Below are 23,965 nucleotides of genomic sequence, written 5' to 3'. Positions count from 1 at the left end.
ACCTTTCTGAAGGTGATGCTCTCAGTCTCTAGGGGAGGAGGAGCATGCTGGCTGTCCTGCTGTTCAGCATGACCCGAGGAGCAGCATTAGCTTTGTTGCTGGAGCCACTAGCCAAGAGTGGCCAACAGCGACTTGCTATTGGTGTGATGGCTGCCAGATCATGGTGGGGACAAAGCAAAAGTCTAGCAAATTTGACTATCCAAAGGGGAACTGATACTGCACATTTAAAACAACTCTTTGTGTTCTACTCTGTTGTTTTTAGCCTTACACCTAAGTGCTTGCATGGCATAGATGAACTGCTTTGTTATTGTTGTAACTATGTGCTTGAGCTTTTTCTGCAGCCTCTGTTCCTTTCAACTATGAGTCTTTCCGAATATTCTGAAGCAATTCTGTTTTAGGGTGGTGGCATGGAATTAGTGTTGCCTCTTGCCAACTTTATTCCCCTACATTTTTTTATTGAAATAGAGATGCATGCTTCAGAATAGCGAGCTGTGCCTGCCTAAAGCAATCTGAAAAAGAATCTATAAAGATCACATTCTCAGAACTAATCTTACGTAGTAACTCACTGATTTCAGCTTCATTTCATTGCTGAATATAAGCTGTATATTTATTTTCAGCTATACTAAAATTCATTGCTAATATTTATTCTGCAAATGTAGCTCTTCAGTGTAGCTAGAAGGCTGAAAACCTGGATCACTGCTTAATGAATAGAAAACAGTATGGCTTCCACAACCCAGTATAAATAAGAATATGTTGGGAAGTCCTGAAGATGCATGAATTCTTGATTTCAGTTTGGTTTGTTTCTCTGGAAACCTTGTTATGACTTACCTGAAAATTGAAAATATTGTAACTTATCTAGAAAAAAGGAAAGCAGCTATTTTACATTCCTATGCCATAGGAGTGTAAAATAGTTTAATGTACAGCAGAAATTGCTATTGATGTTTAATATTCAGTAGAAAATTCGACATAAAATAACACCAGTGACGACTGATCTAAGAAATAAAATTCTCTTCAATATAAATGAACAAAGCATCCAAATTCAGTATGTTAAAATTGCTTGCACTGAAAAGTATTGAGTGGTCTAGTTTATAATGTTTTACTCCAGTATTACTTTTGCTGGTATTACTGAATACTAGATCCTTCATCTGCTCTTGACCATGCCTCCAGAACATGATCAGAACAATTATTTGCAGAGCAGAATAAAAACAATCAGCATAGCATTCTTTTCCTGAATTATAAATAGATGCACTAGAAATGGGCAGTTAGGTGTTGGTACTGGTTAAAAAACTCATTACTAGAATTTAATTAAACTGTTTATAGTTAGCAGCACATTTTCAGTACAGAAAAAAATGAAACTGCTTTGCAAAAGCATAATATGTCAGTAACATGCCTAAATGTATGAATGAGTTAACATTCTTAGGAGACTACAGAGGAAAAGAAATACATCCACCTCACTAAAGATTCACCTGTATTCTCTAAACTTCCCAGTCTCCATGGCAAGCCCGTTTAATCCTGCATAAAACTTTTTGCCTCCTTCCAAACACTTCCTACTGAATTGATTCCTTTTGCTGTTGCTAATTGTAATTATAGATTTGTCTATTCTGTGGTCAGTTATGCTTAGCTGTCTCCCTATACCTGTCCTTATCTGGCTATATGTGTTACTCAAAAAAAAAACCAAAGTCAAGGATGGCTCCCCTTGGCCAGGCTTCAGTTCTTGTGTGCACGTGTCTGCAGTACAACTGACTGTGCCTGTGAAGGAGACATGCACCTTGTTTGTACATGCAGGCTTGGCATGCCCATTTCAGCAAACTGATAATGCATTCATCTAATATGCTTATAAAAAGTTGGTCCAGAGTGGTCAATAAGGGCCTTTCATTTCTGCGTGCTGAAATTTCACAGGTATTGTCATCTCAGGTACAGTCAGTAGTCATGCAATGTCATAGCCTGACTTGAAACATGCTCTAAGTGCAACCACCCATAGTAGTATATGTTATATCAAGTCTGTCACTTCTATGTGCTTGTTCTTTCTAGGAGCCATTTGCTATCTCACTTCCTTAAAAGTTCTTTTCAAATACGTGAAAGGAAATAGTAGAAAGGATGGGGAAAGGCTTATCTGGGGAGTTTGACCAAGGCTACGTTGCAAATCAGTGGATTCAGCTAAATTAAGGAAGGCAAGTTTAGGTTAGATGCTTTATAAGTGATATCTTCCTAATACGAAGTACTACTGATCTCATGAGGAGCTGCCAAGGGAGATTACAGATAAACATCAAAGCAAATATTCACCAGAAGTATAGAAATTGGATTTGTGGAGTCAATTAATCATAGAATCATAGAATTAAAAAGCTTTTTGCTGCTGAGTTGGTATCGGTAGACTGGTGAGCTGTTCTTGTGAGCAGTGGAGTTCCTGCTATTTCCTACCAGGAACTGGGGGGACTTGGAGCTTTGAAGAGATGTCAGTGTTTGGCAGAGCAGGCTATTTACTGTTAACAGACTGGTCTCCCAGCCAACATATTTTAAAGCAATTATTGTCATTATTTTTGCTTTGATAGATTGAAAGTCAAATAACACACTGGGTAAACACATCCCAGGTGCATTTTCACTAAAGTTAAAGCCTGCAGCCCATTTCAAGCATTATAATCAGAGGGCCTTATTTCGAACAGTAGAGGATTCATTTTGAGACTAATTTTATCACAGAGGTAAAAATGAGTTGTAACAGTATTGTACATGGATTGGATTTCCCCATCCTTTTTATAGACGTGAAGCAAGTCACAAAAGGAAGTTAATTAAATTAGCAAAAGCTGTCATATTACAGGTTAAAATACTATTAGAAATACGATCATTAGTGAGATACATTGGGACATTATTCTTGATAAAACAAAGACACAGGAGACTTTTAATCAAATGTTAATGTATACTGTGATATATGATATCACAGTATATGACAATTGATTAGAGAATTTGCTTGGCAATCAATTAGAGAAGAAGCTTGCTTAACAGAATTTCTCCATATATAAAAAGATCCTAACACACAACAAAATGAAAACCCAAACTCAAGTCTATCCTGAAGCTCCATTAGTGAATTAAAATATGGAGAAAACAAATGGCATAAACTAAAAGAAATCTGTATTTTCTAACAAAGGTGTGTAGCCAACTAGTAACCATGTTGCAAATAACTATCTCAAAATTCTGAAAAAAATTCAGAGACTAGGCAACGCAGCAGAAAGGAAAATAGCTAACTTCATGTCAGAGAACTGCGGGGAAAAAGGTGTGTGGAAACAAAAGCAATGTTTTTGAAAGGAAAACTATTCCTAGTTTTCTGGCAAGCATTACTCATCAATAGATGAAACTTGCACAGCTGAATGATTCAATGGGACTCAGGCACACACATTCTTAACACGCTGTGCATCAGGTGATTTCATCATCCTTGTAAGTTACCTGCCTTGAACTCTGAAAACTTTGAAATCTGGATTTTGTTCACAACAGTGACCCTGTAAAAATGTGAGGTTTTACTGCACTTGCTGCTTGCCTATCTTTTGAATTTTACTAAATTAACTGCTGGAAGTTAGTGTAATTCCTGTCAGCATTGCAGAGCTGATACAATAATGTGGGAAATCACAATGTCATTTCATATTTATTATCATCACCTATCTAGAAGGTGACTAAGGACCACATCTTCACATAAACAAGAGCCTCATAGTAAATATGTGAAATTGTAACCTCTGTGGGATTGCCTCAGAGTCTAGAATATGTCTTGTGTGACAATAAGATAGCAGAAGATACAGCCCAACATGAACATGTGGGACATAAATAAAATTCAAACTGGAAGATGCTCAGGTACTACAGTGAGCGCATGACATGAATAAAAAAATGTGCATAGCTAAGCAGGATGTAAAGATGCCAAAGTCCTTATGCAATCAAAACAGTGCTGTTGATACACTGACTGCACAAATTTGGTTCAACAGTGAAAAAAAGAGATGTTATGAGCAGAACTTTTTTTAATTTTAGATAGGGCCTCTCTTATGAAACATAGTGTATGTGAGTCATGGAAACTTTTACTTTAATCCATTTATTCCAAGGGAACTAAAGACTGTCTTTTAGCTTCTATGCCTATACAAACATGCTTATGGTTTGTTAGAAACTTACAGACTTACTTAGAACTACATGAGACTTGGTGAAGTATTTTATTTTTCTTCTTTATAAAGGATGAGTTTGCTTAACTGACTGAGCCTAAACGGCTTGGTAAAACATCGTTTTTAAGCTAGTTATAGGTTCCATGGTTGTAAGCTGAAAGCCCAGTACGTCTTGCACCCATCACATTTTTCCCTCCAAATCACATATAAGTGTATAGGCTATTGATAAATGCGCTGACTTGGGAGAGATCTGTCTGGTCTGTTCATTTAGATGATGAGGTAACCGTGGGGAAGTTCTATGCCACCTTCCTGATACAGGACTACTTTAGGAAATTCAAGAAACGCAAAGAACAAGGACTGGTGGGGAAATATCCTGCGAAGAATACCACGATTGCTCTGCAGGTGATTTTGTTTTTACATTTTTAACTAACCATTTTGTGAGCTTACTTGAAATAGCAGGTAGATGAATATTGATGATTGTGCAGTGCTGCCAGGATTTTATTTAGCTGGAACACTTTTGGCCCTTATTCATCAGAAAAGTAAAACATAATCCTGCTATTCTGTCTAAAACAAGGTAAGTGCAAAATGTTATTCTCTCTGGATTACTCACATGGTAGCAATGGTTATAAAATTTATTAGCAAGTCTAGCTGATACATCACAATCTAAAGTTGCTGATGTAAAATCAGATAAATGAAGTTCTGAGCTATCATTTCCACCCTTTGTTTTACTTCAACTGTTTAATTTCTTGTGTTCCTACAATACTATTAGCCAGTTCTTGGAAAACTTCCTAATATGCATTACCTAAGAGATTTTTATATGGTACCATTTCTCTTCTTCATTTTCATTGTTCTTTTTCTTTTCTACTTATGATCACTGGTGAAATATCTTCCTATCAGTATTTTTTAAATACTTGCAAATTTTGAACTTCACATTCACCAATTTCTTCCATAGGAAGCAATAATATCATTCTACATTAATGTCACATACCTCTGTCTGTCTCTTAAAACAAGCTATCAGATGGAAAACAGAACAATAGATTTGGGCACCTATGTCTCAATGGGCCTGCAGCAAGCAGTCCATTAAGTTCATGTGATCTAAGGAGTATATTGTGAAAACTTCTGTCTAGTGATACACTTTGTATTATGAACTTTGAATCAGGCAAAGGAAAGCTGTCCTCAAATAATTCCAGACATCATACCCTGCACCATTTTTGTTGGATTGGGACTTTCTGAATTTCAGTTAGTGCTGAGTAGATTCATACTGACGATGAAGATATTCAGTGTTTCTCATAGCTTTTTATTCTGATGCCAAAATTTAGGAATATGTTGTGAAAATCCTTTCCTAAAAGGGGAGAAATGTGTTAACCTGAGTCAGCGACTCTTTGTTAAAGGTCTTGCTGGTTTATACTTAGATCTAGGAGAATGACCTTTGCTGTTTTAAGTGGGTAATATGTTTCATTCCTCTTTCCTAAGAAGGTCTCTGCTAGCTGCTCTGGCATACATTCTGTTCCAAGTCACCATAATTATAAGTGATGCAATAGTCAGAGAAAGATTCATCACAATTCTTACTGATGTGTGAGCACATGGTTTGTCAGAACAGTATAAACTATATTTGCGTATCACAAAAGAAGAAAAAATTATGGGGAATGCAAGAGATAAAAAGATTGGAAATAGTTGAGAGGGAAGTGAAAGACAGATTTTAAGAAGAACTTTGCAGAATTCTTTAACAGGAAAACTAACAGAGCCTTAAAAACACCTGTAGTAAAAATTACTTCCTCTTCCCCATCCGTTTCTCTTTAGCCTCATTTCTCTCTCTGTGCAAGGTAGTGATACTTAGTTCTTAATTTGATATTTCTTAGAAATGCCTCTTTCACTATGCAGGTGGCTCTCCAGCAGTGTAATAATGGTAGTGTAACACGCTGAACTAGAGAAAGAAAAGGAAAATTGATAGTGGTGGGTGGCTGACATTTACTTCTGCAAGAGATTTCATTCAACCGTGTCGTGTCTAGCATTTGACCAGCCTCTACCAGGCATGGTAGTGTGAGGAGTGGCTGTATTTGTTCCTCAGGGGACAGTGTCGATGCTGCAAACCCAGCAACTTCTGAATTAATAATAGAATAAATACAGAATGCTACTTTTTTTTTTTTTTTTTTGTCGTTAAGACTTTAGGCGTTTGAACCTATCAATCTGTGAAGCTTATTCTTTTGCCTGAATTTGGTTGCATGAGACCAAAACTTCTATACTGTGTCAAGAGAATGTCACTGGCAGCCCCCTCACCATTTGGGGGCCAGAACCTTGATCTAACTGGAATAAAGAAAACAGTTTCTTCTGATTCTGTGGTTGAGAAAAGAACAATAAAGTTTGGGCTGAGTCAGCAAATTAGAACAGAGCTCCTTGCAAAACTAGGTTTGTTTTGTGAATGGCAGAGCATGCAGCAGGCAGGAATTCTTCTTACTCCAGGATACTTGCATTCAGGGTGATTTTTATTCTGTAGAGTTCAGGTTTTCCTCAAGGATGCAGCATTTGCTTTTAGTCTAACACAGGCTGCTGTTTGAGTACATGTAGTCAGAGAAGAGGAAGCAGTCTAGAAAGTGAAGTGTGTCTCCAGTGATTGGGGTATTATCTGTTCAGGCTATTAAGTAAAGTCTCTTTGCCGTGAACTTTCAAATTCTTCCTCCCTCAGAAAAGGACACTTCAAATTATAAACAACAGTAGTTTGTCCAAACTTGCATGTTGGCACTGAAAACATCTTCAGAAATAAAATAACAGTATCCCTTGGAACTATAGCAGTTTGTCTTAGCAGACCCAAGGGTTTTCACTCCTTGTAAAGGAAAGAAAAGCAGGTGGTTCCAAAATGACAGCTGACCCATTGGTGTTAGCTATCCACTGCCATTTTGTGGCATTATACATGCTTCCAGGATATGAGAAAAAAATTCCTTAGGGCTCACAGTGCCTTACACAGTGCAAACAAATATATTTTCTGGATAAAATCAGAACAAAGTTATATTTGACAAAGTAGTTTAGAGGGTGTCTTTTTATAGGGATGGAAATTTATATTGATCCAAACAGCAGTCACATTGCTAGTAAAATAAATGTTAAGTGAAGCACGAACAAGTTTAATTACTTTCATCTAGTACTTTGAATGAATGAATTCAACGCTATTTTTCCTAAGGAAAACACTTACTGTAAACTATGTAAAGCTTGCGTCTATATTTCGCATTTATTTACATTTAACTCTCTTTGTTAATAAATACAAATAAAAGTTAAAGGGTATTTCCCTTCACATTAGAAGTACACAAAAGCACTGATTTATTGACCTGAACTTGATTTTGGGAACATGTTTCAGATTAAACTAATTATGTTTTTCTCCTCTCTGCAAATTTCATAAGCGGTATCAACCCTGCAGTAAACAGTAAAAGAAAAAAGAATTAACCCTCTCTAGCATGCATCAGCTGAGGGGTTAATATGTTGCTCAAGTTCAATTTAATTGTGCTCCCATGTTCATATAGTGTTCCCAGAAAGGCTTAGCTTGAAGGGAGTCTGGGTTTGACCAAAAGCACAGAGCTTTTGTGTAGCTGTAGAGCAGTGCTCTCAGCTTCAGTGTTAGAATATGGGCTCTGTGAAGATGAATAACACTGGGGAATCAAGACTTGACTGCTACGTCTCTTATGTTCACTGCTATAGCGTAGGTCTATTCAGCTATTTTTCTGCATGGTTATTTTCTTTGTTTGATCTTATTACCTTGTATTCTGTTCATACTAACCTCAGCTTATTTTTATGTTCAAGTGTAGCTTTGGGGGTTTTTGTTCTTTTTAATTTTCTTTGCCATTAAGTATGCAGGTAGTAAAAACATTTTCATTATCTACAAATGTAATGGTTTATATGAACGTTTTTAAAGTCATAGTATTCTGAAGCTCTGAAAATCTGAATATTTAGAATTCATGTTTATGCTTTATTTCAGACTTAGTGAGTTTATATAGCATTAGACATAAATATACATCATTCTTCTAAAATCTGTGTAACAAAGCTTTACAAGTGTGTCTTCCATTTTCTGGTATCCCTAACAATGCTTCAAAAGAGGGAGCATTGTTTATTTTACATGACTAGAAATAGTGTATGTGATAGTGATTCTTGCTAGTCAAATATGGATATTGTGTTTGCACTTCTTAAACTAAGCTTAAACTGCATCTATATGTATGTAGGTTACAGTATAGCTCAAAATGGATGTGGGCTGAGTTTAGATGTAGGGGAAATCATCTTTTTGTAGTTCCAGTATTTATAAATATTTAATGTTTTTCTATATGTCGTGATTCTGGAGTCTTGCATTATACACAAATTTCTTAATATAAGACATCTAAAATGGTTTCACTGTTTTATGCATACTATAGACTTGGAAAACTGGTTTAAAATTTGGCATTTGTTAAAAGTAGTCTTTTTTAAATGTTTAACTGTTTAATGTTTTAGTGCTTAACTTTAAGATGTTTCAGTGTGAGATGCTTTTCAAGCATTAAGTTCATGTCTCTCTAAATGACCAATTCAGAAATACAGTTACAAGTCGTGTGACATTTATGGACATGGATGGACTCCTACCATTCTATTATTTCAGGATTTGAAAGCACATGCATGTCAGCTCAATGCTGTGTCAGAGACAGGGGCATCATTAATTGTGTCTTGACATGCTATTTAGGACTCAGCACTGATATGTTAGTGCCTCCTGCCATCTTGAAAACTTTGCAGGTGCTATTATGTCTCATAAAGCACAGCTGCACAGAATTATGTTAATTTGCAGTCATCTTGTGCATTTAAGGGAAAGCCTATTTAAGAGACATGCTTACCTTTGTTATGTAATTATGTTGTTCAGCGCTCTGTCACTGGTTTGCTAACTAACCATTGGACTGATAATGTTGCATCTATCTCATGCCTACAAGAAAAAAAATAAGCAAGGAAGACATCAAAAATTAGATCTTGGAGATAAAGTGTCTGGTAAAGAAATAACTTCTTTTGTAAACTTCTAGTGAAATCTCTAGGATAGAATTAGAGGCAGTCAAACACAGTGTAGGGTTAATCTCTTGTCTTCCACTACTTCAAAGGAACAACAAAATAGAAAAACCTGAGCAGGAACAACAGATGTCCTCTTGTGGAGTAGCATGAATAATTCAGTGATGCAGTTCTGATCAATATTATCCCTATAGAATTGATGCCTAAACATCTCTTGCATGTTTTGTCTGTTCTGTTATAGACCCTTTCATCTTCAGTGTCTTTGATGAAAACAAAATTTTCTAAAAGGTAAATGCATATAAGGACTCACACCCCTGTGAGGAAAAACGTGTATTTTTGACATTTAGAGGTATATTTGGCAAAGACATTGATGTATAGCAAATACTAATACTGTGTTGGAAAGTTAGAGAACAGAACTGAATAGTTTTGTGTTCTACAATATACTGGGATTATTAAAGACATTTTGCTAGAAATGGAGTCCACCTGACTGATCTAACAGCCTTGTGAACCCTGGTTCAGGGTTTCAGTCTGGTGAGCTGAGATGGATATTAGATGTCAATCTGATGGCAGAACTGGCCCCTTGTGTCTTGAAATGATGTGAACTGTATTTTGGTCCTCAAAAAATAGGAAATAAATCAATATTCATTAATCATATTTCCACTTACTTAGGGAAAAGTTTTACAGGTGTTTTTTATTGCTGAAATGGCATAAAATAGTCTTGAAGCTTTGTTTCAGGAAAAGCAAGAATTCTCTGGACATGAGAGAACCTCTAGGAAGTAAGAATCTGCCACAAAAAATTAAGGATATAAGAGAGACTAGAGAGAGTGTGACCCTTCCAGTAATCTTTACCAACCAAAGGAAATGTTATGAAAGTTTTTATACTGGTCTTTAGTGCCTACTCGTTGTTCCATTTGGGGAAAGTAATGAGGTTTTAGCTGCAATTTCCTTCAGTGGTAGCTGACCTAATGAAAGGTTGTCTTATCAGTAAGAGCTCAGTGTGAGAATTTGTCTCACTATGTGGCGCTCTTCTGTCATAAAAATTGTTCTTAGCTTACTTGGAATACTGTTAGGTTACACCAAGTAAAAGGAGACTGTACATGGGAGTAATTGTTTAATGACAGAGTTCACAAAACAGTTGCAGGTAGTTCTGTTACAGCAAATAAACTGTGGAATATTTTAATTCTTCAGGCAGATGTTGCTTGTAGAACCTGTGGCTTCACTACTGGCTGTGAGTGAATAAAGCTGATGGGTTTGGTTTAACTAACATATGCTTTTATATATTGTGATCTAGGTTTTAGTCTTCTGCTGTTGACTGTATCATTGCAAGAGGTCTGTTACATGAAAATGAGTATTGCTGAAGAGAGATGAGACAATAAAAGCTGCCTGCTTTTTCTTGAGTAAAGGAGTAATTTGCCAAGTAGAGAAACAGAAGGCAGTTTGAGATGTAATCAAAATTGAATTTCAATTCAATATCTTGCTTCCGAACGCATGTCTTTTCTCAGATTTTAGGCATATCTTTGTGGGACTTTGGCAGACAAGAATATAAGCTAGTAGTTTTTGTGGGGGTTAAAATTTATAATAGTGCTATCTGAGAGTGTTGTTTTCCCAGAAAGGCTTAGCTTGAAGGGAGTCTGGGTTTGACCAAAAGCACAGAGCTTTTATGTAGTTGTAGAGCAGTGCACTCAGCTCCAGTGTTAGAATATGGGCTCTGTGAAGATGAATAACACTGGGGAATCAAGACTTGACTACTACGTCTCTTATGTTCACTGCTATAGCGTAGGTCTATTCAGCTATTTTTCTGCATGGTTATTTTCTTTGTTTGATCTTATTACCTTGTATTCTGTTCATACTAACCTCAGCTTATTTTTATGTTCAAGTGTAGCTTTGGGGGTTTTTGTTCTTTTTAATTTTCTTTGCTACTAAGTAAGCAAGTAGTGAGTGTGAAATGCAAAGGGCTTTTCTTGCTAGTGGTTAGCTAAGCAAATGTAATAGTAATCCTCTGCAAAGTATACAGAAGCCATTGGTCTTATACTTTGAAATCTGTACCTTAAAGTGTTAATTTTACTTCCCTTTGGCGCCTTACAAAATGATGACATTAACAACCTTGCTAAGGTCTTGACTATGCAATTAGCATAAGAAGTGTGAGAAAGCACAATGTATTCATGAAATGTATGTTGTATATTGACTCACTATTAGATGATTTTTAAAGCCTTGTTCAATTATAGTATAACTCTCTAAGTTCATCCTGAAGGAAGAAAATATAATTGCCAAATACATGTAATTAATACGATTAGTCAATTCCATTTTCAGGAACTGAAATACTGGTATGAGGGAAACCTGAAGAGGAGCCTATAGCTAATCTTCACTGTTAGAAAGTTCATCTCTTTTCAGGTTCTGTTTGCTCACACTGCAACACCATTTTGCTCCCCAGCAAACCAGCTATTTCCATGCTGAGCTGGAACCTGAGCATGATGCTGTGTTGTACTCCAGGGAATGCATGCAATAGATAGCATGGATGGGAACAAGCCATGTTTGGTGCCTTCCAATGTCCTTCAGCTGTTTTTGGAGTTCTGAAACACAAAATTCTCCACACATCTTCATGCCACCCCAGGGCCAGTAACACTCAATGTCAGTGTCGTGCCATAGAAGTACAGCCTCAATGGGCTGAAACAGCCCCAACACGTGCATCAAAAAATGGGGGAAAAAAACCCAAAAACCAGGCTTTTAGATCATTGATGAATTGAGCCAAGTGCTGTGCCTCAGTTTTAGTAGTGTAAAGGCTGAACAAACAAATCTTTGATTTCTTCTGAACTTGAGGAGATTAAAAAAAAACAAGTTGGGAAGCACAGGACTGCTTTTTGTTTCAGACCATGACAGCCAGAGTTAAAACAGGAAAAACATCTCCATTTTTGAAGTCAGACCTCTACAAACGCACTGAATTCTTGGCCCTGGGTGTGCTGTCTGTTTAATTTCTAATGTGCGGGTCTGTCCTTGGCGGTTTCAGTATTATCCCTTTTTCTAATGGTTGCTTGTCGTAGTGGGCTTAAGAGGAATATGAACCGATACACGCTGAGGACCACGTTACTGTAGCATGATGGTTTCCTGTCCTAAACTAAAGCTTTAAATTGAATATCTGCATATCACAGTGCAGTGCAGATGAGCTGGAATTATTTCACTGCTTTCTTCCGCATCTGAGCTCCGCTAAAACTGCTGTTGCTATAGCAAAGATTCTGTGTTTCCTTTGTGGACACAGGCTGCAAACATATTTTTACATTAAATATACATCTCATTGAAATGCATTTTATTATAGTTCTTGCTGATTGCTTATACTTTACTATAAGATGAATTTTATTTCCGTAGGACTCTGTAAACATCAGTGGTCTTTTAGGCAGGACCTACACCGTGATAATAAAGACATGGTCACATCAACATGGTTGTGCTGGAATGGAAGCCTCTTACTAATAGCAGTAAAGGAGACTTACAGTAGGATGCATCCTCTATGGATGTCAGGATACAAAAACTTGTAAACTGTCCTTTAAAATAAATTTGCACACCTGTAATTAAAGAATGAAAAGAATTTGCCTACCTAATGTATTATGATATTGTCATTGATTTAGGCAGGACTAAGGACACTTCATGATATTGGCCCTGAAATTCGCCGAGCTATATCCTGTGACTTGCAAGATGATGAACCAGAGGAAAACAATCCAGAGGAGGAGGAAGATGTTTATAAAGTAATGTCAAAACACAGCTATGTGAATTGTTTTGTCATATAATACAAGATTAAAGAATGAGCTTATCCCTGAATATGGAGTAAAACCAATAATAATAATATTAATCAAAAATTCCCTCAAATCAGCACAATATAAATATTTAATAAATAAATATATTTTCTATATACCTATAAAAATGTTATTACAAGGACATTTGCATCTCATCATAAATTTAGGAAGCAGTTCCTGCAGGGTGATTCACCTGCCCCTAATTCTTTCTCATTAATTCTTATTTTTTTCTTAAGCAAATCCTAAGAAAAGGTGTGAAGCTTGCCAGCTCAGATTTTGGTAGTGGCAAGGTTTGATCTGGAAGTTTCTTAACTTCTGCAGTGGTAGACAGGAAGAAAAGAATTAAATTCTGTGCAGCCAAACCACAACCACAAACAGACACAGAGCTGCGAATTTTAAAATGAATGCGTGGAATCACACAGAGGTCAACTAAATATAAATGTCATTTCCAATTTCCTGTGAGGGATATCAATAAGAATCAATCAGGGAAAAAAAAAAAGATCTATTTTCCTCTTTTAATCTGTAGATATTCAGTCTAATGCTGAGCACATAAAGTCGGTATTATAATCAGGAGCGTTCTGCAAGCCATTTGTCAGCCAGCAAGAAAACTTAATTTTTCACAAGCATTTCAGAAGAAACAGATGTAAAAGCTTGCTTTGGCAGTAATTATGTCAGAAGCCCCATAGCTTGCTTTTGTCCTTTGCAAAAAAAGGAGGACGTGGCACTGGAGACAGTGCCACAGCTACCACCAGTAGATGCATTTCTCTGCCAACCATCATTACCTCCTGTCTTCCCTAGATTGAGCTTCAAGACAGACTGCTGTCATCCAAGATCACACCCGGCTAGACAGGGACGATACATAATCTGGGTCAGCTGTGAAAGAGAGCTGCATGCCATAGTCATAACTTAGCACTGCATTCTCCCTTTCACCATCCATTACACTCTCAGGGCTGATAAAGAGTTACTCTCTTTCTTGTACCTCTGCAAAAAGAAAGAATGGGAGCACTGAAACTGAATGTTACCTACCTGAGATACGCTTGCAAGCTGTTGCATGGCACTCCATCCTGTCTGAGTGACACCTGTTGCAAACCAATGCTCTGGGAGAATAGGAGAGAATTCCACCAAAGTGTTCTCAGAAATTGAGCAGAAATGTCCCTTTCTGAGGAATTTGGTGCATGTTCATGTATGGGAATCTCGGTTTCTCCTAGATGTGGAGAAAGCTGGATGAAACAGTTGTATGGAAAAAGAATAATAATCACAGCAGTGTTGATTTGACTCTGAAATAAAACATTGTCATTATCACAATCACATCTCTATCACTTCAGGAGATCCCATCTGAAGCATCATAAAATTAGAAAGAAAAATCACGGATTATTTGAATTGCTACTTTTTTATGCATGTAGGAGAGAGAATTATGTTCTGTTCAGGTGTCTGATATAATTTTTTCTTTCTCTTCCCCTAAAACAGAGGAATGGTGCCCTTTTTGGCAACCACATAAACCATATTAGCAGTGACAGACGAGATTCATTTCAACAGATCAACACCACACACCGTCCCTTACATGTCCAGCGGCCTTCAATTCCATCTGCAAGTGATACTGAGAAAAACATGTATCATCAGGCAGGAAATTCTGTATACCACAATCATCACAATCATAACTCAGTAGGAAAGCAAGTTCCAAACTCAACAAATGCCAATCTCAATAATGCCAATGTGTCCAAAGTTGTTCATGGAAAACACACAAGTTTTGGAAATCGTGAGCATAGATCTGAAAATGGTTACCATTCATACTCCAGAAGTGATCATGAGAAACGCAGAAGGCCAAGCAATAGGAGGTAAATTTATAAATATGCATTTGCTTTTAAATCAACTATTGTATTATAAAACCACTATAAGAAAGCTTACATTATATGAAACTAATTTGTTTATTTAGCTTCATTTCTGTTGCCTACTGATGTATGAAATGTATTTAAAATATAGCTCTGATGTATGGGAAATGTACATAACTTTAATAAGGTTTGAAAGTAGTAGTTTTCTTGAAAGTGAAATTGTTAGTTACAGCACAGACATTGTAATCACCAATGAATTTCTCTAAACTACCTGATTTTAAAATATCTTTCTTCTTATTTTCATGGTTTACCTGGATAGAACCCGTTACTATGAAACATATATTAGGTGAGTTGGTATATTTGCACTGTAATTCAAAAGGACAAAGTATATTTTCTTCCTTTCCTTCCTTCCTTTTCTTCCTTTGTTTTCTTCCTTCCCTAGAGTTTTCAAAATCAACCATGACGATGCATGTGCTAAATAACCTAAGTGACAATTTCAAAGTCAAATTTTCCATTCCTGGTTCTAAAAGGATAAACTTTTGGTAAAGATCAAAATTATCCCAGCCCTTTTAAAGTCCAGAGAGGTTTGCGCAGTTTTCAACAGGCAAAAAAATCACAGCCAGTGGTAGTCCTTATTGAAAATTGACTTGAAAAACACTGGCTTTAGCTTTGATATTAATGTGTACACTTCCATTTATAGGGGACCCAAAATCTCTCCTGGTCTAATCACAGAATCATAGAATGGTTTGGGTCAGAAGGGACCTTAAAGCTCATCCAGTTCCAACCCCCTGCCACAGGCAGGGGCGCCCTTCTCTAGACACCGGTGTTTTTTTTTTTTCCCCGCCTGGCCTTGAACCCTGCCAGGGATGAGCCAGCCACAGCTTCTCTGGGCAACTTGTGCCAGTGCCTCAGCACCCTCACAGCAAAGAATTTCTTCCTAATGTCTAATCTAAATCTACCCTTTTTCAGTTTAAAGCCATTTCCCCTTTTCCTATCACTACATGCCCTTCTAAAAAGTCCCTCTTCAACTTTCTTTATGTCAGAATATTTTCTAAGACAATTAAAAAAAATAGGATGTATTGTGTCATTTGTAGTGCATTGCTGACTGTGCATTCAGTGCTAGTGTTTAATGTCTAGATCTGCATGTGCATTTCAGATTTTTCTTGGAATATCTCAGCAAATGCCCCTTAATATTTTAGACATTTGGCAAACTTGAGGCATTTGAGAGGTGCAGAGTTTCTTCAAAGTACTCTGGGTTTATATTTTGTAAAAATGTCTTAAATGTATTTGACTTCATTGAGCATCCCCATATTAATTACTTTCTTATTTGTACCATAAGGAAATAAAGGGAGGTCATCTTCAGGAAACATAAAATACACATGTTCTGAATCGCAGTTCGACACAATTCTGACTACAAGATTTGTTAATACTTGTCTTCTTTTTTTTTTCTTTCTTTTTTTTTTTTTCTTGGAAGCACATTAAAAGGACTGTCTATAAAATATACAATATGTAATTTATATAAATAAAATATATAAGTATTTGTTTTCTACTTACAGATCTGACTCTGGTGATGGACGTCGACCTACTATTTGCCGTGAAGAACGTGAAGTTCAAGATTATTGCAATGATGATCATTATTTGGCAGAGCAGGAGTATTTTAGTGGAGAAGAGTATTATGAGGAAGACAGTATGTTGTCAGGAAACAGGTGAGGGTATTTATCAAACTGGGAAAAATATTTTAATAAATTAGGTACGTATCTGTAAGGGCTTCACTAAGCACTTACACTGAAAATTCTCTAATGAGGTTAATAGTCCACAACTGCAGGCAAGTGCAATGGTGAAGAGAAATAGTGTGTAGACTAAAGACCTTTTGTATTTGATATCATGTGCTGACTCCAGCAAAACTTCTGCACCAAAGCCAAAGAAAAGCACAAAGTTCCTTTGAACTGAGTATAAACTAGTGCATAAACAAAGTAGTGTTTCATTTAGAAATGAAATTCCACATACAATGGAAGATGGATCAAGCTCGGATAGAGGAAGCTTTAGAAATGAATTTTCTTTTAAGTTAAAAAGAAAGGTGAAACTGGTGATCTCTGGACTGACATCATAAAGTAGTACTAGCTGGACCAATAAGGAATTGGATGACTTCCTTTTGAAAATTCTCATTTCACCTCTTTACTAATAATTCTCCTCTTGGCACCGTTTTTTGTCTCCTTAGTACAAACACACTGTCATAGTTGTCCTGTCCTTCACATGTTTGGAACAGATGTTTTTAAGTTTTATTCATAACTTCTATGGAAATGCCATCAAGCGAATTTTAGTCAACAACTAATATTTCTTACAAATATGTATTTCTGCATAATGACCAAATTTGTATTAATCTGAGGCTCTTTGCTGTAACTACAGAATTCTGGTTTTGTAACCTGGTTCCTCTCAGTTTTCAAACTCATTTCTGTTTTCTCCAGACAGAGCTTGGAATAGTATTCTAATTAATTACAGTATTTCTGTCCAGTAGGGTTTTCCCAAGGTCCAGTAGTGTTTTTTAACAACTCTTGCCTGATCCCCTGTATTTAGCTCCTGTGGTCTTTGTATTTGATATCTTAATTTCAGATTTAAGAAGAAAAGGCCTTGAGTCCGTTTTGATAAATCAAAGCTTTTGTCTGTGACTTTATTTCACACAGTTTCTTCAGAAATGGACTGGGGTGGGTTTTTCTAACTTTAGAACAGTGGCTCCTAAATTAGTTTGGCTTTGAGCATTACCAGATTGGTTTGATTTGAGCACTGTACTCTTAGCTTCAGCAACAGGGCAGGTCCGAACTTTGCACTGGGACCCCTCCTGTACATAAATAATAGGTGTCAGATTTTTCGGGCAATGTTTTGATGCTGCTTTGGGAGGGAGTCCTGATATTCCTGATTTAGTCTTCAAAATGTGAGATGGTTCCAATGTTTTCTGAGTATCAACCTGTCATGGAACAGAACCTGTATTTGGTAATACTTGGAAGGCTTTCTATTATTAAAAAAAAAAAAAAAAAAAAAAAAAGTAGCTTTTTCCCAAGTATCTCCTTTTTTTCTTTTTTTATTCCGTAATATTCACCTTCTCATATGATGTAGAAAGACATGTGCATTTAGATGTTGAGTAGATTGTGTTCATCTTCCTTAAAATAGCTGTTTCTCTTCCACTGAATAATTCAGTAACTTCTCAAAAATATCCTCTACTTCTATCAATCTTTTTTTTTTTCACTTTGAAGTCCAGCCCAGAAACAGAGGAATTTATTGCTATTTTATCTTAGACCCATAAGTGCATATGCACAAATGCCAGACATGCTTAATTCTCCTCCCCCTCTTATACTGTCTTTCTCTGCCATCTGAATTCTGGCAAGATTGGCAGCCTAATCTGTGTTTTATTGGTTTGCATAAAAGCTGAGATTTCCATGAAGGCTAAATTTTACTGAATTCTCAGGTCACTAATTTTTTTATATGATAATTACAGTCAAATAATGCCCTCCCAAGGTTTGATTTTCAATAAGAGAATTATCCAGAGTGTAAAAGGTTTAAATCCATTCTCTGAGTTTCTGTGCTCCCACATGGTACCCAGGGTTCACAAGAGGGCATGGCAGGAGTAAGAAACGACTATTTTTAATTTGTATTTTTTTTCAGCAATGTACCCCTGAGGCCCTACATTTTATCCTGTACTGGCAAGAATAACGTCACAGAAAATATAATCTGAGAAAACTTTCACCTGAGAACTTACTCTGTAACTATACTATTACAAAAGTCTATGCTCCTTAGCTCAAAATCAGTTTGCATACAGAAACTGCATTTTAAAATTGAGTCGTGTAATTATATAATGTAGTGTTTGGTTATCTTGCTGGAGAAAGAGTAGCACTGAAAAGCTTCTAGAAGAAATCTAATAGATCAATTTACAAGAACTCACTGAAATAACATTTTCTTTATTGTATTTTAAATGCAGGAATATATATGATTACCACTGTAGGTATCACTGCCATGACTCAGATTTTGAGAGACCAAAAGGTTACCATCACCCACATGGGTTTTTTGAGGAAGATGATTCACAGATCTGTTATGACACAAAAAGATCTCCTAGGAGACGGCTGCTACCTCCAACACCAACACGTAAGTACATTAAGAAAAATTTGTTTGCAAATGCGGAATTATTTTAATGCATTCAGACACATTCCAGTTTAAAAAGGCTTCTTTTCAAGTTGGATTTCAAAGATGGCATTTCTTGATTACAGTTGCTAGTGGCAGAGATATCTATCCATCCAGAGAAGCTGGTCAGAGTATCTATGGATCCTCGCTTACAAGTCTGTCTTTCTAATATCTCTTGCCTCACTCCTCCAATAATACAAAAATAACTGATTTGATTACCAATTTTAACTTGATTTAATAAATGAAGACAGAGCACAGTAGAATGTGTCAGTGGTTTGCTTTGAAACTTTGATGGTAGGGGTTTTAGCCTGTGTGCCTGTTAGTCACACCTGCAGGTCTGCAGCTCTGCCCCAGTCAGAGCCACTCTCCTCCAGTGACCCACCTGCTGGCACTTCCCTGTCCCTTACCAGTCACGCTGCTTAATGACATTGTGATCACTTCCATTTGTATCTTTACCAAATGTGAGCTTAATGGTACTTCTTTTCTTTTTCTAACTTTTGAATTGCCTTTAGCTTTTTGATGTTTCTCAAGCCCCTGTGGAAAGAGAGCGTTATCCTGAGCTAAGCGTCTTATTTCACGTTCCCATCGTACTTCATTCTGTCATCTCAAGGACAATGCTTAATATCCTGTGTTTCTTCTGGGGAAGAAAATATTTCAGTTTATAGATTGAGTTAGTGTTGTCAACTGATTTTTTTTTTACCTGTTTCTTTAATTTTCATGCATTCTATTCCCTGGATCTTTCCCTTGGTTTCTTCTTATCTCAAGCACAATGTTGCTTTATCTGCATTTCTAGCAGCTCTCATGCCTCTTATCTTGTAGTTTTGGTTTTATACGTTCCAGGCCATACTGCAGAGATTACGTGGAATAATCCCCTGATGAAGTTATGCACAGACTCAAAGCTCTTGGAATTTGGTGTTTGAGCTCTGACACTTAACAGAGAGGAAGCACTTTGGGTTGTGAAGTGTAAAATAAACCTTCTCCCAAACCTCTTTCTTGCTAGTGCACAAGAAAGAACACTCAGCTCTCAGCTCCATGCAGCCGTGTAGCGTCCCTAAGAGAACCTTACACATAGCACGGTTGGCACAGCGGGGTCTGTTACACATGCCTTTGGATGATGCCATCTAACCAGTGCCAACCAAACCAGACAATTCAGGGGCATTTCTAGAAGAGTCTCCACATTTTGGCTGCTATCAGGCAGATTGGCTTTCTAGTGAAAACAGAGTTCTTTCGTTCTGCTAATGCTGGCAGCCAGTCACAGTTCATTTATCTGTGGAAGTACGACTGTAAGGACCCCATGGGTAGGAAAAAGACAGGCCTTTCTTGTCTCAGACACCCTAAAGAAAATGCAGGTATAGATTTTTAAAGTGTGTTTAAGAGAAAGTGTAGTGGGATCATTATACAACGTCTGAGGTACAGTCTCAAACTATTTAAAGCTACAGAAAGCTGTAGTAAAAGGCCACAGCAAAGCATATCATTATAGAATAAAAGAAACATTCTTCAGCAATCCTGTCAGTGCTGCATCCTCACATTTGGCTCTCATCTCCTTAGAAGATGACTCCTGCTCTCTGCTGTTTGGCTTTCTGATTTTAAGGGGCACAGATGGAAAAAGCAGAAAGAATGTGAGGTTTGCACTACAGAGGGTAAATAACTGGGATGAATGACAGTGAAATGTACAGAAAGCTGCTAGTTCTAGTAGCAGAAAAGGAAAAGACATCAAAGGGGAGGCTGAGAAAGGAGACTCTTTGTACAAGCTTTTCTGATAGCAGAGGAATTTTAAGCCAAAGAACTAGACGGATGCTGTGTATATTCATTCCATACATTGCAGGAGAACATGCTTTCATAAAAATCCTCTGGGGCCTTCCTTTGGAAGTGTTGCAAGGGAAGGTTTGGCAGCTTCCTGTGACTGCAGCCTTTGGGATTCATTTAGCTTTGCTGATAAAGTTCTAGTGACAGTATTAAGCAGACACTTCTTTAGAGGAAGCCTACACTTTATATCTTGTGTACAAGAGACTAAATAAATGTACTAGGTAAGAGGGTATTTGATAGCCTAGGATAAGAGGACCTAGTTCTGATCTAAGTTGCGTATGGGTAATGTAGGAAGTTCTTTGACTTAAACCAGCATAAAGTCATGAGAGCACAGTCATGCCTTCTGTCATAATCATTTATTCAATGTTCAGGAACACAGCTGAGAAATTTTAGAGGCTTGGTATCTCAACAGATTTTAAAAGAAGCTCAAACCTATTATTTGTAACTAGTGAATGGAGTGTTTGGCCTGGGGAGGTAGCCTTGGTGTTCTCATGTGAAGAAAGAAAAAATTTAAAAAAAAAAGGCAAAAAAACAAAACCCAAAAACTTTTAACATTGCACTGAGCAGTTTCTGCTAGCATCTGGATTCAGTCCACGTTAATGGAACATATGGTGCCTTGGCTAAGTACTGTAGTTAGTATATAGAGCTCTGTGTCAAGCTTGCTAGAGGTTTTTATACCAAACTCATTATACACAGCATTTGAGCAACTTTCAGAAGTGTACTGAGAATAATTACCATGTTCTTTAAGACTCTTTCCTGGGGAGAAGCATGTGCAAAGAAGTGTCTTATTTTGAATGAGGGGACTTTTTTGTATGCTTTTTATTTGTTTTGGCATTGGGACATTTTGCATCTGTTATAATCAGGAGTAAGGCTTCCATTCCTGTATTTGGGTTTACCATAGAGGCAATGGAGAGAGGCACGAAGTTTACGTTCAGTGGTCTGAACTGAATGCAAACTGAAGGTGCCTGTTTTAATGCAATGGCTCTCAGTATCCAGCACTAAGTGTCTGGTGGTAATGACAAGGAATCTCTTAACTCTTCAATTCTGTTCACAAAATTCTTGGGGTTCAAACACCAGATACTGAGAATAGATTTTGTCAGTTCCAAGAGAGCACAATTTTGCATCACTGCTTTGTACAACCAGGCTCCTTCCAGTTTTCCAGTGGGATGCTTGCAACTGCGAGAACATACCTGGGTTCCAACTGTTGTTCAGTGTCCAGGCTTTCTTCATGCTGAAGCTAACACAGAGGAATGATACCTATGTGCTGCTTCCCATTGTTTCACCCACTTTCACCAAGACCAGCTGAGACATTTCTACATCAGCCAAACACCTTGATCCAGTTTAGATTTCTACTTTTCCCTTTTTTTCATTTACATGAATACATAACAGCAGAGACCATGGCTTGTTGCTGTCATAAGTAATGGAATAAACGTCAGGAACTGACAACATGGGTCAACTTGGGTATGGTTTTCCGTATTGCTCACTGCCTCCAAGGAACTGGGGATTTGGTATTTCCTTTGGGAAGTCTGGTTCATCAGAAAGAAACGTTTAAACCATGGGGAAGAAAGAAGAAAGTCTGCTTTGTACCTGTTCACAGCAGTTTACAGCAAAACTCTGACATTAAGTGTCTGAACCAGTCTGCTGCACAACATGCGTTTGCGTTGTGAAACAGCTGCTTCCCATTTTGTCATGTGAGGCTGTGCGTGCGGTTTCTGCCTGGGGCTGCATTTGCTCATATGTGAATCTATCTTTTATCTGATAACCAGCTGCTTGCTTCTGTTAGCACAACATATTTCTTACTGGGGGATATGGTTTTATTTGTGTGATGGTTAACTCACACTGGAATTCTGGAAATAATAGACTTTGAGGAAAAGTATTCAATTTTCTTAATGAATTATGGTTTCCTTGTAGCAAATAGGCGATCTTCCTTTAACTTCGAATGCCTCCGCCGGCAAAGTAGTCAAGATGACATAGCACTCTCTCCCAATTTCCACCATCGCACTGCTTTACCACTTCACTTAATGCAACAGCAGGTAAACACAGACTCTTATTTACCTTGGTTTGAACTAACTACTGAAATGAGTATGACCGAGCATTTGAAATCACTAACTTCTAAAATTCTTCCCCTTACCAGGTCATGGCTGTTGCAGGTCTGGATTCCAGCAAAGCTCATAAACATTCACCAAGTCGTTCAACGCGTTCCTGGGCTACCCCACCTGCAACCCCTCCCAACAGGGACCGTTCTCCCTATTACACACCCCTAATCCAGGTTGATAGGGCTGAATCTACAGAGCATATGAATGGTAGCCTGCCTTCCTTGCACAGGAGCTCTTGGTACACAGATGACCCCGAGATTTCCTACCGAACATTTACACCAGCCAGTTTAACTGTACCTAATGACTTGAGGCATAAACATAGCGACAAACAGAGGAGTGCAGACAGTTTGGTAGAAGCGGTAAGTATCATAGAATCCTCTGAAGTAGCTGAGACTGTTTGTCTGCTCAGTTTTTGTGTTAAAATTTAAAAGCATGTAATTCAGTTCACATTACCTCTCTGAAATGTGGTATTTCCAGTTTCAAAGCGCAAAACTGTTCTTAGGTAGAGACAGGGGAACTTATTCACAGTTGATGTGTAGTAAATGATTTCTACTGAATCCAGATCTTAACATCAGTGTATCAGAGCACTGGAGAGATTTCAAAGAGATTTGAAATTCAAATTTTCTAGATGAGGATCAGTTATGAAGTGTCCTTCTGCAGTGGCTGACAGGGAAGAGATGATGTGTATGCCTGTTCTCTCTGTTGTTTTGATAAAAATACATTGCCAGTTTTGGAGTAATCTGAATAAATCAGTGCAGTAAATGCAGAGAGGTGAATAACAACTACAAGGATTGATTGTAGGTGTACTAAAGAATGTTAAGAATTCCCTTTTGTATTAGAAAGGATTTAAAGATAAACAGTATATAGCATTTCTGAGCCATAGTTACTGTTCTTGCTTCCATCTATCACTTCCTTTCCATTGTGATGACCTAAGCAATACACTTTGTTACATTTTATTTGCAAAAGAGGATTCATCATCTTTCTTGTGTGTACTCTAAAGTACCAAAGATGTATCTAGAAGTCTGTGTTTCAGGTAGTTGTTCTAATGGCACCATTTGTGGTATATTAACTGTTGTCTTCAGTATAGCAGCCTGATGATGCATGTTTCTCAAAGACTACTCACAAATTTCTGAAGAAAAAGTCAGATGTATTGC

General features: G+C 37.3%; 1 protein-coding gene across 1 annotated transcript in view; it reads left to right on the top strand.

Moving 5' to 3' along the window:
• The window catches only part of CACNA1D (calcium channel, voltage-dependent, L type, alpha 1D subunit), a gene marked incomplete at its 5' end in the record, with an annotated part of 117,339 nt that overhangs the window by 90,953 nt on the left and 2,421 nt on the right, over positions 1 to 23,965 (top strand). The window contains 8 exons of the mRNA XM_010013655.1: positions 4,402 to 4,532; positions 12,746 to 12,862; positions 14,378 to 14,745; positions 15,059 to 15,085; positions 16,296 to 16,445; positions 18,710 to 18,873; positions 22,627 to 22,748; positions 22,850 to 23,170. Coding sequence (XP_010011957.1) covers positions 4,402 to 4,532; positions 12,746 to 12,862; positions 14,378 to 14,745; positions 15,059 to 15,085; positions 16,296 to 16,445; positions 18,710 to 18,873; positions 22,627 to 22,748; positions 22,850 to 23,170 — 1,400 coding nt within the window. The remainder of the gene's footprint in view (positions 1 to 4,401; positions 4,533 to 12,745; positions 12,863 to 14,377; positions 14,746 to 15,058; positions 15,086 to 16,295; positions 16,446 to 18,709; positions 18,874 to 22,626; positions 22,749 to 22,849; positions 23,171 to 23,965) is intronic.

The sequence above is a fragment of the Nestor notabilis genome, unplaced genomic scaffold, assembly GCF_000696875.1.
Source record: "Nestor notabilis isolate BGI_N333 unplaced genomic scaffold, ASM69687v1 scaffold3314, whole genome shotgun sequence".
NCBI classification, from domain to species: Eukaryota; Metazoa; Chordata; class Aves; order Psittaciformes; family Psittacidae; genus Nestor; species Nestor notabilis.
The sequence above is the reverse complement of the archived record's forward strand: the minus strand, read 5'-3'. Positions and strand labels throughout refer to the sequence as shown.